General features: G+C 40.1%; 1 protein-coding gene across 1 annotated transcript in view; it reads left to right on the plus strand.

The window, feature by feature from the left end:
- DENND1B (DENN domain containing 1B) overlaps positions 1–16,186 on the plus strand; it is a 253,493-nt gene that overhangs the window by 176,050 nt on the left and 61,257 nt on the right. The window contains exon 14 of the mRNA XM_007459659.1: positions 871–972. Coding sequence (XP_007459721.1) covers positions 871–972 — 102 coding nt within the window. The remainder of the gene's footprint in view (positions 1–870; positions 973–16,186) is intronic.

The raw sequence follows: 16,186 nt of genomic DNA on the forward strand, positions 1-16,186 counted from the left end.
AGGCCCTGGCGATGGAGAAAGAGCGGCTAACAGCCCAAAGCTGCCAGAAGACACTTGCCGAGTTGTGATTACTTAGCAAATAGGATAAGTTCAGGCACACGCCATGTGAGGCTTATCCTAGAATGTATCCAATCAGAATTGTATTTGCAATCATGAATAGAATGTGATTGAAAGACCTTTTAATTAATTCAAAAAGAAATTAATGATCATACTATAAACGGCAAAAAGCATGCAGCGATTTTTATGGTAAGAATGTTTTCTAATCAGAATGAAATATAATTGTTGGTTGGACTTGTTCAGATTGTGTGCAGTATTTTTTTTTTTTTTTTTTTTTTTTTTTTTTTGCGGTCCTCGGGCCTCTCACTGCAGTGGCCTCTCCCATTGCGGAGCACAGGCTCCAGACGCGCAGGTTCAGCGGCCATGGCTCACGGGCCCAGCCGCTCCGCGGCATGTGGGATGCTGCCGGACCGGGACACAAACCCATGTCCCCTGCATCGGCAGGCGGACTCTCAACCACTGCGCCACCAGGGAAGCCCTGTGTGCAATTTTTAATACTCATAATCAACCTCATAATATTAAATCTTTGTTTTTAGGGGATTTAGTCTTACTGTGAGGGAGTGAAAGTGACCATTTTTAAGAGCCCGAGGGATCCTTAATTAGGAAGCTATAGCAGAAGCTTATCGGCTCGAGGAATATTTCTACCAGCCTGACCTCCAGCCATTATGTTTAAGGGTCTCACTCCCTCTACACTCTGAGCACCTTGAAGTTCTGTGTCTTACACTCCTGTGTGACCTCCCAGGTGCCTCTTCAGATAGACTGGTTTGTGCTGACTTTCTGTTGACGTCCCCGAAATTCTTTGTTTCTGTGCAGGGTGAGCCCATCACGTTCTGTGAGGAGAGTTTCGTCAAGCACCGCTCAAGTCTGATGAAACAGTTCTTAGAAACCGCAGTTAACCTCCAGCTTTTTAAGCAGGTAAGAGTGGACCTCCACGTTTTGTTCTGTAACAAGGTTACAGAAATGTAACAGAAATTTATAACACTTTTTTGTCACTGTAAAATTATGTCCAAACTTTGCTATTAAAAACTTCCCCACTGAAAGTTGCTCAGCTAATGGTCTCACAGAGGAGAGTATCCATGCGCAGCAGAAGCAGCAGTAAGACTGGTTACGTAAGGCATCTTAGAAGGGCTTATCGTAGTGTGCTAGCTGGGTATGGTAAACAAACTGAGTTTTTTAATAGGACCATCCCAACGCAATCCAGTTTATAAAAACGATTTATAAATGCGTAACTTTTCGAGCTTTGTAAAACTTTCCATAATCACAAATTAAAATTTCAGAAAAAATTTTATAGTCCTTCTGTGTGTCTTGATTTCTGGCTCAGAAAATAAAACTGTCATTTCAAAAAGCAGCAGCTTGACATCAGATTTCAGAAAGTTTAGATGCAGTGTCTCTTTCATCCCACTGTGTGATCATGGCAAGTTTCTTAATTTAGGCTTGCCGTAGTTTCTGTTTATGTAATTTAAATTAAGTTCTTAACACTTTTCTTATTCCACGTGACAATTTTAAGTGTAAAGTTAGCTATGTGAATTCAACATTTAATGAAGACCTACAGTGTGTCATAAACTGTGCTCAGGGCCAGGGCGCAGACATGAATAAAAACTCAGTGATGGGGCTTCCCTGGTGGCGCAGTGGTTGAGAGTCCGCCTGCTGATGCAGGGAACACGGATTTGTGCCCCGGTCCTGGAGGATCCCACGTGCCGCAGAGCGGCTGGGCCCGTGAGCCATGGCCACTGAGCCTGCGCGTCCGGAGCCTGTGCTCCACAACGGGAGAGGCCACAACAGTGAGCGGCCCGCGTACCGCAAAAAAAAACAAAAAACAAACAAACAAAAGAACTCAGTGATGCCCTTGAGAAGCACACAAGTTAATAGAAATTCCTTTGTCTGTTAAGAGGAAAGAGACCAAATAACTCAAAATGAGCTTCAAAGGGCTTCCCTGGTGGCACAGTGGTTGAGAGTCCGCCTGCTGATGTAGATGCAGGGGACACGGGTTCATGCCCTGGTCTGGCAAGATCCCACATGCTGTGGAGCGGCTGGGCCCGTGAGCCATGGCCGCTGAGCCTGCGCGACCGGAGCCTGTGCTCCGCAACAGGAGAGGCCACAACAGTGAGAGGCCCGTGTACCGCAAAAAAAAAAAAAATAAGCTTCAAATTAGATAAGTGAAGAAACCAGCATGGTGAAAAAATCCCATACTATTTATCTGTATTCTGAGGAAGTTCTAAATAATGATCTGAGTTGGAAGAATGCTCTGTGGGGATATACCTGTCTTCCAATATGTGAAAGTTTACCTTAAAGAAAGGGTTAGATTTGTCCAGTACACAGCTTTCAGGAACAGAAAGAACCAGGTTTGGTGGGTTTCCAGATTAAAGATGTCTTTTGAATTTCCCAGGATGGAGCGGGCTCCCTTTGGAGTTCTCTGTCCCTAGAGGGCTCCGGTATAGACTGAATTACTTCCCAGGGTTGGAACAGGATCGAGTGATGGTCTGTAAATGCTGAAGTGTATCGCACAGTGCAGTCCCAGGCTAGTCGTCCAGTGCATGCTTGTTGAGTTAAATATCAGTGCCCTTGCTGTGTTTTTGTCTGTCAAGAGGAGATAGTTGTACCTCCCGTTGTCAAAACTGAGTTGTGAAGCTCAAATTATATGGAGGTCAAGGGCTGAATGGTTGGGTAGAGTGACGTATTACTTCCCTTTTTGAGATTCTGTAACTAGAGTCTTATCGTTTGATAAAGTTCATACATGGTCTTTTTTTTTTTTTTTTTTTTTACGTAACTACAAAAAGCATATGTATTTTAGGAGCCAGGTGGAGTTGGGTTAAACCTTGGCTTTGTCACTCAGTAGCTTTTTGTTCATAAGTATCTGTTTCTTTTTCTGTAAAATAGCAAGTGTTGTACCCTGCCCCACAGGTTGTGATACAGTTTATGTGAATTAACACCTGTGCACTCTTAGCTCGACAGTGCATGAAACTTAGCAGAAGCTCATAAATTTTAGGGTCTGCCTCATCCTTAGAGCAGTTACATTAACAAAATACATATCTATGCAGGATTTTTTAAAAGTATAACTTGGTCAAAAAGGCTAAATGTAAAATATGAGAATGGTCAAAGTAGAACCGATTATGGGACAACCTGGATAGTTTTACATACACCAATTGACCGTGTTCTTAAACTTGATACTATTTTATGAACCTTGAGAAAGAGATAGTTGAAGGTATCCCTGAAAGGACCTTAGATTCTGTTGACAGCGTCACAAAGTTGTAAAGGTGAGTCAGGTCCAGCATCCGAGGTGCCGACAGTACAGTGTTCTGTGCTTTGGAATGTGTTAGGAGTATGGATCTCCTGCTAATGTTCTTACTGCACACAAACAAACAGGAATATAACTGGACACAAGGAAACTTTTGGAGGTGATGGACATGTTTATTACCTGGATTGTGGTGATGGTAACAGGAGTATATACATCTGCCCAAACTCAGCAAATTGTCTGCATTAATTATGCGCAGTTTTTTGTATACCACTTATGCTTCACTAAAGCTTGGGGGGAAAAGGGAAAAAAAAAAAGGAATCGATTGATAAAAATTATTAACATAGATGAATTCTGAAAGACACTACTGATCTTTCTGAAAGAATATAAAAATATTTATTAGGTACAAATGATTAATATTCCTGACCATGAGTTTGTGATCCATTATGGGTCAAGAACTACCCAGGCCCTCTCTTTATTCGACAATTCTTATGCATCAAAATTGAGAGAACATGAACCCAGGAGAGAAGCATATAATTTTAAGGTAAGCATTAAAGTGAACTGTAATTTCTGATAATATGGCAGGGAAGGATTCGGAGCTCACTTATGTATTGAAACAATTTAAAATGCAGAATTTGACAAAACATCGTGTGGTGAGGGTCACAGGAGACAGAGCCCAGTGCTTACTCTTCAAGATGAGAAGTGTGATAGGAGATTCAGCTGCCATCAATCTGGGAAGACTTAGTGTAAAGGTAAACAAGAAATAAAGGTGCTCCTTCCCTTCAGCCACTTCCTGGGGATTGTACATCTGAAGCTCTGGCATGAGTGGAGGGGAGGCAAGAGTGCTGCTGAGAAGTTGCCACTCACCAGCATGCACAGGACTCTGAAGCCTGAATTAATAATTTCTGATTTGGTCTGACCAAACTCAAGTCAAGTGTAAAGTTATCCTGACTGTTAGTGCCCTCAGGCAGAAGCAAATACGCATCCTCCTTGAGGAATCCACCTTCATCCAGGCATCAAGGAATTCTCCCAGCTAAGATCCCAAAGAAAAATTTCACTCTTAAAAGTCATTAGACATACAGGGAAACAAATCGTGAACCAGAAACCTCAGACAGAAGAAACCAGAAACCTGCAGAGACTTCAAATACGGGATGTAACAGAAGTAGAATATAAAATAGCTGTGCTTAAGATGTTCAGAGAACTAAAAGACAAGCTTTAAAAATGTTCAAGGCGTAAAAACTTTAAAGAATGTAAAGACAATTTTAAGAATGTAGCAAATAAACTTCTGGTAAGGAAGCATGTAATTTAAATGAAAGGAAATTGATGTATTAATAGCCAGTCAGATCTAACTAAAGAGAGATTTGCTGAACTGGAAGATGTGAAAAAGAAATTATCCAGAATATAGTACAGAGCCATGAAGAAGCAGAAAATGTAAGAGTTTAATAAACATAAAGGGTGGAGTGGAAATGTCTGAAATCCATACAGTCAGTTCTGAAAGGAGCAGACAGGAAGTGGAGGAGAGATGCTGGTTGGAAGGATGGGGCCAGAGGCAGTTACACGCACACTTTATAAATTCCGGAAGTCCCACATCTCCAAACTGAGGAAATAAGAAGAAATCTACACCCACACAGCAGATTCAGCATTCAATTTAACATTCAATAAAGAGGAAATTTTTTTTAAAGAGAAAAAACAGATTACTTTCAGAGAGCAAATACCGACAGATGACGTCACACTAGCAGCAGTGGAATCCAGAAGACACTGCCATATCTTCAGTGTGTTGAGAAAAAAATGCCTAGAATCCTACACCAACTAAAATACCTTTTAATTGCAAGAGTGCCATGAAGACATTTCCCTGCTAAAGCTGAGCTTGCCCTCTGTGTTGGCTTTAATGATGTGTCCGCTTGGTGAGGCTGCAGCCCCCAGTAATTTAATCAAATGCTAATCTAAGTATTGCTGTGAAGGTATTTTTACATGTGTAATTTAAACCCCTAATCATTTGGCTTTAAATAAGGAAGATAATCCTACATAAGCTGGGTGGGCCTGTCAGAAGCAGTTGGAAGGCTTGTAGAACAGGACTGAGATTTTCCTGAAAGAGAGAGGTACACCTGTGGGTGGCAGCATCGGCCCCTGACTGTGGTCCCACCTGCCCATGGTCTGTCCTTCCTGACTGCCTATCCTATGAATTTCTGACCTGCTTAGCCAGCCCTCATAATCCTGTAAACCAGTTTCTTGTAATAACTCTCATATGTGTATATGTATCTGTCTATCTGTCTCTTAAATCTTTTACTGGTTCTGCTTCTCTGGTTGAACCCTGACTACCCTACCAACAGGAGAAAGAAATTCTTAAGGAAGTACTTTAAGAAAGTAATTCAGAGAGAAAGTTTTCTCAGATCCAAGATGGAATGTCTGAAATGCAAGAAGGAAGGAAGAGCAAAATAAATGGTAAATATGTTAATTAAATTTAACCAATATTTACTGTGTAAGACAGGCCAGTTCTCCCACACATTCCAGAATCAAATGGTTCCACTTCAAATTCCAAAAAATTCCTGTTTTGACTATGGCAAAAGGGAGATACTCTTCAGTCTCTTTTGTAAGGCCAGGATAACCTTGATTCTAAAACCTAAGACAGCATGAGAAGAAAACATTATAAGCCAGTCTCACTTATGCCCACAGATGCAAAAATTTAAGCAAAGTATTTTCAGCCAATTCTAACAAGGTGTAAAAAGGATACTGCTTCATGGGCAGGTTGACTTTATCCCAGAAATTAAATGGTAGCTACACATTAGGAAATCTGTGAATGTAATTCACTACGTTAACTGATTATAGGAGTGAAATCATTAGATCATCTCAACAGATGCACAGATTTTTCATAATATTCATGAGAGTCATAATAAAAGCAAAAAGGCATGATTAAAGATATTTTCAATAAACATCATACTTAAACCACTAATGTTTCCCTCTGAGAAAGGTTCTATCTATTACCATTGGAACCCCTCACATATATAATTTAGCCAAAACAACCATAAAGATTTAGAAAGTAAGACACCAAACTGACATTATTACTTTGAGTATAAAGACAAGTTACTTAGGACATAAAGAAATAGACTAATAAATTTGACTTCATGAAATTAAGAACTTTTGGCCATCAAAAGACTCCATATTTGCAATACTTTTGAACCACCCAAGAGTTTAGAAACTAGAATATAAAAAAACAAACTCCCGCATGTCGGTAAAAAACATATATAATTGTGCAGAAGATTTGGATAAGCACATGCAAATGAAGAAACCTGAATGGCTAATAAAGATATACAAGATGTTCCACCTCATCTGTAATCAGAGAACAGCAAATAAAAAAATACCCCCTCACACTCACCAGACTGGCCCAGTTTTAAAAACCTGAAAATCTCAAATTTTGGCAAAGACATGGAGCACGGGACCAAGTTTCAGCGGTCGAGGGGAGTGAAAATTTGCACAACTTATTGACAAAACACTTTGGCGCTATGACTTAAACTTCAGTTTCTTTTGACCCAGCAGTTTCACTCTAAATTGTGCACCAAAAATCATCTACTAAAATTACTCATAACAGCAAAGTACTGCTGGTAATCTTAGACAGTCATCAGTATTAAGATGAATAAATTGTCACATTCATACAATAGAACAGCTACACAACAGGGAGATGAATGAGCTTCAGCAGAACTAAATGTGAATGAATTAAAGGAACAAATCACTGAAGAATTGATATGATGAGTCCTTTTATGTAATAATGTTCAACAGCGAGGAAAACTAAATAATGTATTATTTAGGGAAATGTGATAAAACTATAAAGAAAGACAAGGAAAGGATAAGCTGAAAGGATTATGATCTTTTCTGTAGGGAGGAAATGTTCTGGTAGTTGGCTTTGTCATTATTAATTAGGCTGTTAATTACTTGAGTTATTATTATTTAAATTCCTTAAGTGTTGTATAAAAACATTTTTTTTAATTATTTCTGGATTCTCTGGTAATAGGCTTTGTTTTCACTGACAGCTGATCTTATCCTCTTTAGGCCTCAGTTACTGCATCTGTAACATGAATTAGACTAAAAGGTCACTAAGTCTGAGATACCTTTTGGCTCTAACATTCCATGATACCATGGAATAAACATGGCTTAGACAGATGATAGGAAGTTCCATTTGGATAAATTCCTCTTTAGATAATGGATTTGGAAGGAATCCCAGAAACCACTTCTTAAACCCATGGCTCTGACAGCACCTTCTTTAGCTTGCGGCTTTACAGAGATTTAAGCTGTTATTTTTAGGTCTCTTGCTTTTGTTTCCGTTACACTAACCCAGCAGAGGAAATTATTTTCTTGGGTATTGTTTGTTATTAAGGCCACGGGAACTAAAGTTGTTTCTGCTCATTTTACTATACACGCCCCATGGCCAAGGACCGTGGCTGAACTTAGTGTGGAGACCCCAGAGCCTCATGCAGACCACAGACCTGTGGGATGTCCATGGATACAGACTCTCTGTTCGCTGGCAGCCTAGGTCACTGTTGGACATCTGGAGCTCAAATATATTACAGTAGATACATTTTTTCCGCAAAATAATTCTGCTTGTCCATATTCTAACTTTATTGGAGTGGAAAATGATAGGGAAATTCAACTTGGCAAAACCTCTTTTAGTGTTCCTCATAAGATAATATAAATGTGTCTTTCTCAAACTTTCCCATCCAATAATGTTCTCATTCTGCATACTGGAAGAGAACACTTTTTTTTTTTTTTTTGGTTTGTAATTTTTCTTTTTTTTTTTAACATGTTTATTGAAGTATAATTGCTTTACAGTGGTGTGTTAGTTTCTGCTTTATAACAGAGTGAATCAGTTATACATATACATATGTCCCCATATCTCCTCCCTCTTGCATCCCCCTCCCACCCTCCCTATCCCACCCCTCTAGGTGATCACAAAGCACCGAGCTGATCTCCCAGTGCTATGCGGCTGCTTCCCACTAGCTATCGATTTTACATTTGGTAATATGTATAACTCCATGCCACTCTCTCACTTCATCCTAGCTTACCCTTCCCCCTCCCCGTGTCCTCAAGTCCATTCTGTACGTCTGCGTCTTTATTCCTGTCCTGCCCCTATATTCTTCATAACCTTTTTTTTTTTTTTTAGATTCCATATATATGTGTTAAGCATACAGTATTTGTTTTTCTCTTTCTGACTTACTTCACTCTGTATGACAGACTCTAGGTCCATCCACCTCACTACAAATTACTCAATTTCATTTCTTTTTATGGCCGAGTAATATTCCACTGTATATGTGTGCCACATCTTCTTTATCCATTCACCTGTCGATGGACACTTAGGTTGCTTCCATGTCCTGGCTATTGTAAATTGTTTTTAAAAAGAGTGAGTGTGTGGTTTCTCCTGTGAGGGTAGCCTTTGTTTTTACGGCTGTAGTGAATAGGAAAAGAGTCCTCACTCTTCTCTTCTTAAATACTTACTTATTGGCATATTGACTGGTAGTACTTCTTAGAATACTCTTGTTCTTTTTATGCGTGATACAACATTCTAACTTTTTCCCTTTCTCTAGGCAGTTGCTCCTGGGCCCTTTATCATTACGTTTGCCTCTGTCTATACCCTGAATGTCTCTGTCCTCAGACCTCTACGTCTCTAGCTCATACCAGCTCACTGGGCTTCCTTATGTAGGACCATATACACGCGTTAATTACCTATTATGATAAGTCCTAAACGTATCTTTAGTCTAGACCCATGCAAATGTATACATGCGTGTACGCATATACATACGCTCCCGTATAGACATGTGCATCGCCCATAGACATACGCGCATCTGCACATACACACACATACTGGCCCCTCCTGTGCCCCTTCTTTTGGGAACTAATTCTACCCTGTTGCCTAAACCAGAAAATTAGGCGCCATCTTTTCTCGTACCATCACCACGAGCCTTTCTTGCACCCAGTTTCTAGTTGTTTGCTCTGTTCTGTTGATTCTGCTTTCTAAGTATTAGATTTACCTATTTTATTCTCCCCCATTTCAGTGTCAGTGACTTGTTGGGTAACCGGTTTGTGTTCTTTCATTTAGCCCCCCTTTCAAAGCCATCCTCCAGTCTGCTTTGAGAGTATTCTTTCTGAAAAGCATATCTTACATATTTCTCATTATATCTATAGGGTGATGTTCACACCCTAGCCTGGCACACAGAATCCGTCATCTTCTGGCATTCGTCTCTCCAGCTTTTTCTCTAATACTTCTCTCAATACCCTTAATGCAGCCATTCTGGATGTTTGCTCTTAGGTCTCTGAAAACGGTTTCCCCTCTTTATGCTTCTCACTTGAATTGTAATGGATACTTAATCAATAGTGAGAGAATGAATGATGGTCATTATGAATAAATAAAAACATTTGTTGAATATTGACTTATGCAGGGTACTGTTTGAGTGCTTTATCTAGACTAGTTTAATCTTCACAGTGACCTACTTTATTACTGCCACTTTGCAGGTTCTAAACCTAAATTATGGGGAGGTTAAATAATTTGCTGAGAGTGTACACAGCAGCTAGTATGTGGTAGAGTTAGGACCTGGATCCACAGAGCCACTAAGACTTACCGTCCCTTCAGGAGTAAAGGGATGAATAAATGCATGTATGCTTGTTGCCTTCCTGTCTTCTCTGGCTTAAACGCTCTCTCTCCATTTTACGTTACTCAACTCAGTCATTCTTTAAGACTTGGTTCAGATGTCCCTTTTGCAGGTTCTTGATCTCTCAGTCTTTGATAAATTCCTTGCCTTTTAGCATCTTGGATTTGTACCATATGATATTTGTTGGTTTGTTTGGCTCCTTCTTGAGTTGTAGGCTCTGTAAAGACAAGGATCATTTTTAAAGTGTTTGTATCCTAATATCTAGTATATAGTAGACACTTAATATTGTTAAATAAAGAAATCAAATAAAAACTGCTATTCCTGTTATAAGAAATAGGCAGGAAAATGTCTTTATGATTTTGGTAGGTGATGAGCTCATAAAATTGAATATAATGGATATTTTATAAGCTCTTCATCTATTTCATTTGGGAAAATCCAAACATTGTAGGAGTCAGGTGTTTCAACTGAGTGGTGTCTGTAATTTCAAACCTAGAGTCACTTAATGGTATAGTGTGTAAAAGTGAAAATTCTGCGGGATCCTCAGCACTCTCTGTATTTTGTGCTACGACCCACTTTCTCTGACTTCATAAGATATTGGATAAAAGGAGTGGGTCAGAAGCCAAATATTTTCCTTTTATGTTAGCTGGAGATTTTACAAAGCTTTTAACATAAATAATACATTCTTATACATATCTACGTTTTCCTATTGATCTCTTTTTGAAAGAAGCACAATAGTTATTTATGCTATGTCATCTATAGCTAAGATCAACACATGCATTCTAGTACTAAAAATTCAACTGTTCGGGAGTATTAGGAAATATTTGACATATGAATGGATGGGAGATGGTAATTGTATCCAGCACATATTTTATAACATGAAAAAAGAATAAAAATAACGTGACATAGGGAAGACATGGACTCCTATTGGTAGCAGAAGGAATACACAAGGAGAGAGAGCTTATTAGGACAAGGGATACATTTTTTCAGCATCCTTTGTTAACGAGTTTCAAGTAGTATCCTAAACAGCGTTTGTCTAAATGTGGGCTCAAACCACCTTCACATTTAGCTGGAAAGTCTATTAAAGATGCATCTTCTTGAGTCTCACCTTCAAAAATTTTGGATTTAGGAGGCTTGGATTAAAACCTAGAAATTTACATTATTAATGAAATACCATAAAAATAGGCACACTAAAATTTTAGAAACACTCATCTAAGTATTCTTTATTCATTCTCTCATTCAACAGTATAATTTGAGTGTCTGTTGTCTACTAGGAAGTGTTCTGGGTGCTGGGATACTTCGGAGAACAAAGCAGAAAAGAATTTCTGACGTTGTGAATTCTGTGTTTCTAGTGGGAGGGGGACCAACAATAAGTTAACTAAATTATGTAGAATGTTCAGAGATGACAAGGACTGTGGAAAAGTAAATAGAACAAGAAGGGGGACCACCAGGGGTTGGGGTGAGATTTCAACTTGAAGTAGCATAGTCGGTGTAGATTTCATGGAGAATGTGGCATTTGGGCACCATCCTGTAGGGTGGTCACAGGGGGAAGCAGAAGGAAGATTTAGAGGCTGTGCTGTAATCTGTGTGAGAGGAGCGGGCAGTTTGGGACTGGTCTGTGGAAGATGAGAGAACTGGTCAGACTTTGGATCTGTTCTGAAGATAGTCAGTGGATGTTCTGAAAGATTTAACGTGCAGTGTGAGAGAAAGGGGTCAGGGATGATTCCATGATTTCTCATCCAAGAAACTGGCAGGATGTATTTGCATTTTATCGAAATGGGCAAGATTGTGGGCAGGAGAAATTTTGGTGGGCAGAATAAGAGTTCAGTTTTGGACATGTTAAGTCTGAGGTGTCTTCTAGACATCCAAGTAAGATATTTATTAGGCAAATGGATAGATGAGGCAGAGGCGAAAATTAGACCTGAGATATACATTTGGGAGTCATCAGCGTGTAGATAGTAGTTCAAGTCATTAGACTGGAGACCAAGTGAGACGACCAAAGGAGTGAGTATAAATAAGAATGACCAGAGGTCCAGGGACCAGGAAATAGCAGAGGGCAATGACCAAGGAGGCCGAGAAGGAGTAACCCTGGAGGTGGGAGAGAATTCAGGCTAGTGAGTACCTTTGGGACCAAGTAGAGAAAGGACACCATAGTGGAGGGACCAACTGTGTCAGATGCTTGTGCTTGAGCACTGGATTTAGTAACATGGAGATAGGATGACCCCAGCAGGAGCAGCTTTACTGGAGAGGTGAGGGAGACCTTGTGATTGGGGTGCAGGCGGGGAGGGCCTGGAGACAACAGTACTGGCCGCACTTCTGAGTTTTACCCTAAAGAGGAGCATCAAAGTGGACAAGGCCAGAGAAGACATGGGGTCAGGAGGAGAAGGCACGTGTTCATGGGCTGTAGGGCAGACCTGGCAGAGATGGGTCTACTCAGGAGATAGGAGGAGGAAGCATTAGAGGAGCTGGTCCCTGCGGAACAGACACCCCGTGACAGCAGGAAGGAGTGGGGCCATGAGCCAGGAGCTGTGGCAGAATTTCTCTTTCAGTTGCTTTAGGTTTCTTTCTTTTTTTTTTTTTTTTCCAGTGAGATTAGGAGGCAAGGTCATGGGCTGAGAGAGAGGGGAGGTGGTTGGACCTTTAAGGGGAGAGAAGACCTGAAGTAGATGGAGAGTGAGCAGGCTGGAGAAAAAAGGTGGTTCAGAGCACCGTTGAGACTGCAGATTGTGAATTAAGGTGAGAACAGGCATCACCGCTGCTTGGTTTTTCTCTCAACCCCTGGACCTCGGGACAGGCCTGCTGTGTGCGTCCACACCTGCTCTGCCTTGTTGATGCCCGTGGTTCCCCTCTCCCGGGTCCTCTTCTCCCCCGGACCACGGGCTCGCTGCCTCATTGCCCTCCAGCCTCGGCTCAGGTGTCATCCTCATGGTGATGTCTGCCCTGGACCACACTGTTGACAACTGAAAGCTCCTTGCCTCACACTCCCTGAGCTCCCTTGTTCAGGTCTGTTTTATTTTCCAACATTCATTCCCTTTCTAACACATTACATAATTTATTACACTTCTTATTTCATGCTATCTGTTCTGTCCCCCCGTCCCCAAACGCTAGATGTTTAAATATTATGAAGGCTTGAATTTTTGTCTGTTTCATTCATTTCTGTTTTTTTTTAGGCATCTAGAAAAGTGCCTGACATATAGTAAACATTCAATTAAATGTTTATTGAATGAACAGATTAATGAATTTTTTTTGTCTGGTGGTCATGAAGGTCAAAAGACTTAATTCTGTTGCAGATTATTTTGTGTCTGTTGATATGTCCTGGAAGGGCTGTTGTTGTCCCACTAAGTTATTAGTTCTGATGATAAATTGCACTGAGTGGGCTTTTTACAATACCCTTCAAAGTGTTTTTCTGTTCCTTATACCATGGTGGTCTAATTTAGTATACTACAGTCATATGATTACCTAATCCTTGAAATGGAATAAAAATAACTATTTCTGTTCCTTCACATACTTAATTCTGTTGGTTTAGCTTTAAGCTGACCTAGCTTTTCCCCACTTGTAATAGCAGTTTGTGTTTATATATAGCTACTAACTGAACGCCTAGCATTTAGCAGATGTCTGTAAGTATCTGTTGACTAATTTATTGTAGCACTTCAGTGTAGTTTTCACTAACCTGTCAAGGTGTACTGAGCCTGTTTAAGAAGAAATATTTAAATTAGACTACTTTTTTTTTTAGCCCAAAGCGTTATATAGAAAGGAAAATTTAAAGATCCATAAGAAATTAATATATTTTCAAAGTAATTTTTTTGCAGTATTTAAATTTTCCTTTAAATTTCTAAAGATTTCTAATTTGTTAAAAAAATGTCTTTTGGGCTTCCCTGGTGGCGCAGTGCTTGAGAGTCCGCCTGCCGATGCAGGAGACGCGGGTTCGTGCCCCGTTTCGGGAAGATCCCACATGCCGCGGAGCGGCTGGGCCCGTGAGCCATGGCCGCTGAGCCTGCGCGTCCGGAGCCTGTGCTCCGCAAATGGGAGAGGCCACAACAGTGAGAGGTCCGCATAACGCAAGAAAAAAAAAAAAAAAAGTCTAATATTACATTTTACTTTTTTTCCCTTAAAATTGTATGTTTTAATATACTTTCTCCACAGAAAGTGGAGTATATTGACACAACTTCTGACCAGTATAATGTGGCAATGTCTTTCAAAATTATAAAAGCACTCTTTAAATCAGTAATTCCACTTCTAGGACTTTAAATTTAACCTTCAGATATATTCTCACCAAATGTGAAATAACATATGTAAGAGGTTACTAATTATAGCATTATTTGTAATAACAAAAATTAGAAATAATTAATTGCTTTGGAGCCCTAAAAAGAAAAAAAAAAAGAGAGAGAGAGAGAGAGAGAGACACTAAATGCCTGGATACGATATCCAAAAATAAGGGAAACAGGCAGGTTGTACAACAAAGTGTCATGTGTGCTGCTGTTGCTATTTGTCTAATGTACACTTTTAATCTCAATGTAATATACTTGTATATTAGAAAGACTTTTACTAATCACTCGAGTAGACTTCTCTGCATACAAAATACAGATATAAATAGAAATACATATTATTAAATGTGATCAAAAGCTGTAGGTGTCAAAAACATTTATTCTAGATTGTATCATTATAATTTTTTTTAGTTCACAACTGATGAAAACAATGCAGCATACCAATTTTTATAACTGAGTATTAAGTCTTAAAAAATACTTCTGGAAATGATGGAGGTGGTTGGGGCCATTTTACTTTTCGATTAATTTACGTAACCCGGTATAAATAGTTCCTATTGCCAGCCTGAGACAAAGGTCATTTTTGTTAAAGGTTTCTCCCTTGCTGTGGAAATGTGACCTTGGGTTAACTTCCCAGCTGTGCTCCCCTGAAAGCTTTATCCAGGTGTCACCTGTGTCACCAGGTAACATCGCTTATGACGGAAATCACTGCCCTGCTTCTGGACTGGGGGCCCCAGCGGGGTGACACCTAACTGGGCATGTCGGCGTCCTGTGTATTACAAGACCTAAAATTCCACGTGCTGCCTTGATGCCTTTGAGCCTCACGGGGCCCCAAAGGTCTGACCCTGAGCTGCCCTGTCCTCGCCAGCTGTGCCCCCTGTGCCCCGCCCGGCAGGAAAGGCCCCCCTTCCGGCTAGTTCCCCCACCAGCTGGAGCAGCTGCAACCCCCAAAAAAAAAAAAAAAAAAAAAAAAAAAGTCTTTTTCTCTAGCTCTCAAGACTTTAATAGTTATCTTTGTGCCCAAGAAGCGTTTCTAATATGAGGTAACTTTTTGAGACTTGGTCATTTCTCACAGGTGGAGAAGGGGTGTGGGCATGTGCATTTGTGTGTTGTGGGGCTCTAGTGCCCCTGCTGCTAATTCAGGGACAAGACTGTCATGTTGGCACTAAAAACTTTGTGCCCAAGAAGCGTTTCTAATATGAGGTAACTTTTTGAGACTTGGTCATTTCTCACAGGTGGAGAAGGGGTGTGGGCATGTGCATTTGTGTGTTGTGTGGCTCTAGTGCACCTGCTGCTAATTCAGGGACAAGACTGTCATGTTGGCACTAAAAACAGTGCCCCCCTCCCCGCTCCCCAGCTTGGTAGAGAAGTGCTCCCCTGGCCCCCTCTCCCTAGAACAATCTTTCTATGAGCTCTTAGTTAAAAAATCAAATATTTCTTCTAAAATGATACAAGAATCTTGAAATTTAATTATTGTCGTCCTCAGAGTTTTGATGGATCAATTGCAATTAAATATTTATAGGACATATTCCTAGACCACCGAAATCATCGGAACACGGATTAATAGCATAACTTGTTTTGGATTTTTGGACTAAATGCCAGAAACTCGCTGACTGGTGAAGAATCAAAGAACTATGAAAAACATACACTTTGTCTCTCAGAGGAAAGATACATTCCCTCTGGCCTACTGGCCATCTATTCACGTTTAACTTGTGAATCTGATCAGAACATACTTTTTATATTTTTTGTAAAGATGCTTGCCATCAAGTCTGTTCTTTATGTTTTATTACATTTGTAAAACATTCATTTTATATTTAATTACATGTTAAAAGCTGAAGTGGAGATGTTCGTTTCCATTTAACAATAGTGCTTACTGAAGGGCATTTACAACAGATAATTTATTTAGATTGACTCAGTTTCCTATTAAGATGGTTGTTTGAAGATAAAAACTCTTTGGAAAACCTTAGTGATGTCAATATCAAAAAAAAAAACAAGTCAGCAGG

Source organism: Lipotes vexillifer, unplaced genomic scaffold (genome assembly GCF_000442215.2).
Source record: "Lipotes vexillifer unplaced genomic scaffold, Lipotes_vexillifer_v1.1 scaffold830, whole genome shotgun sequence".
In the NCBI taxonomy this organism is placed as follows: domain Eukaryota; kingdom Metazoa; phylum Chordata; class Mammalia; order Artiodactyla; family Lipotidae; genus Lipotes; species Lipotes vexillifer.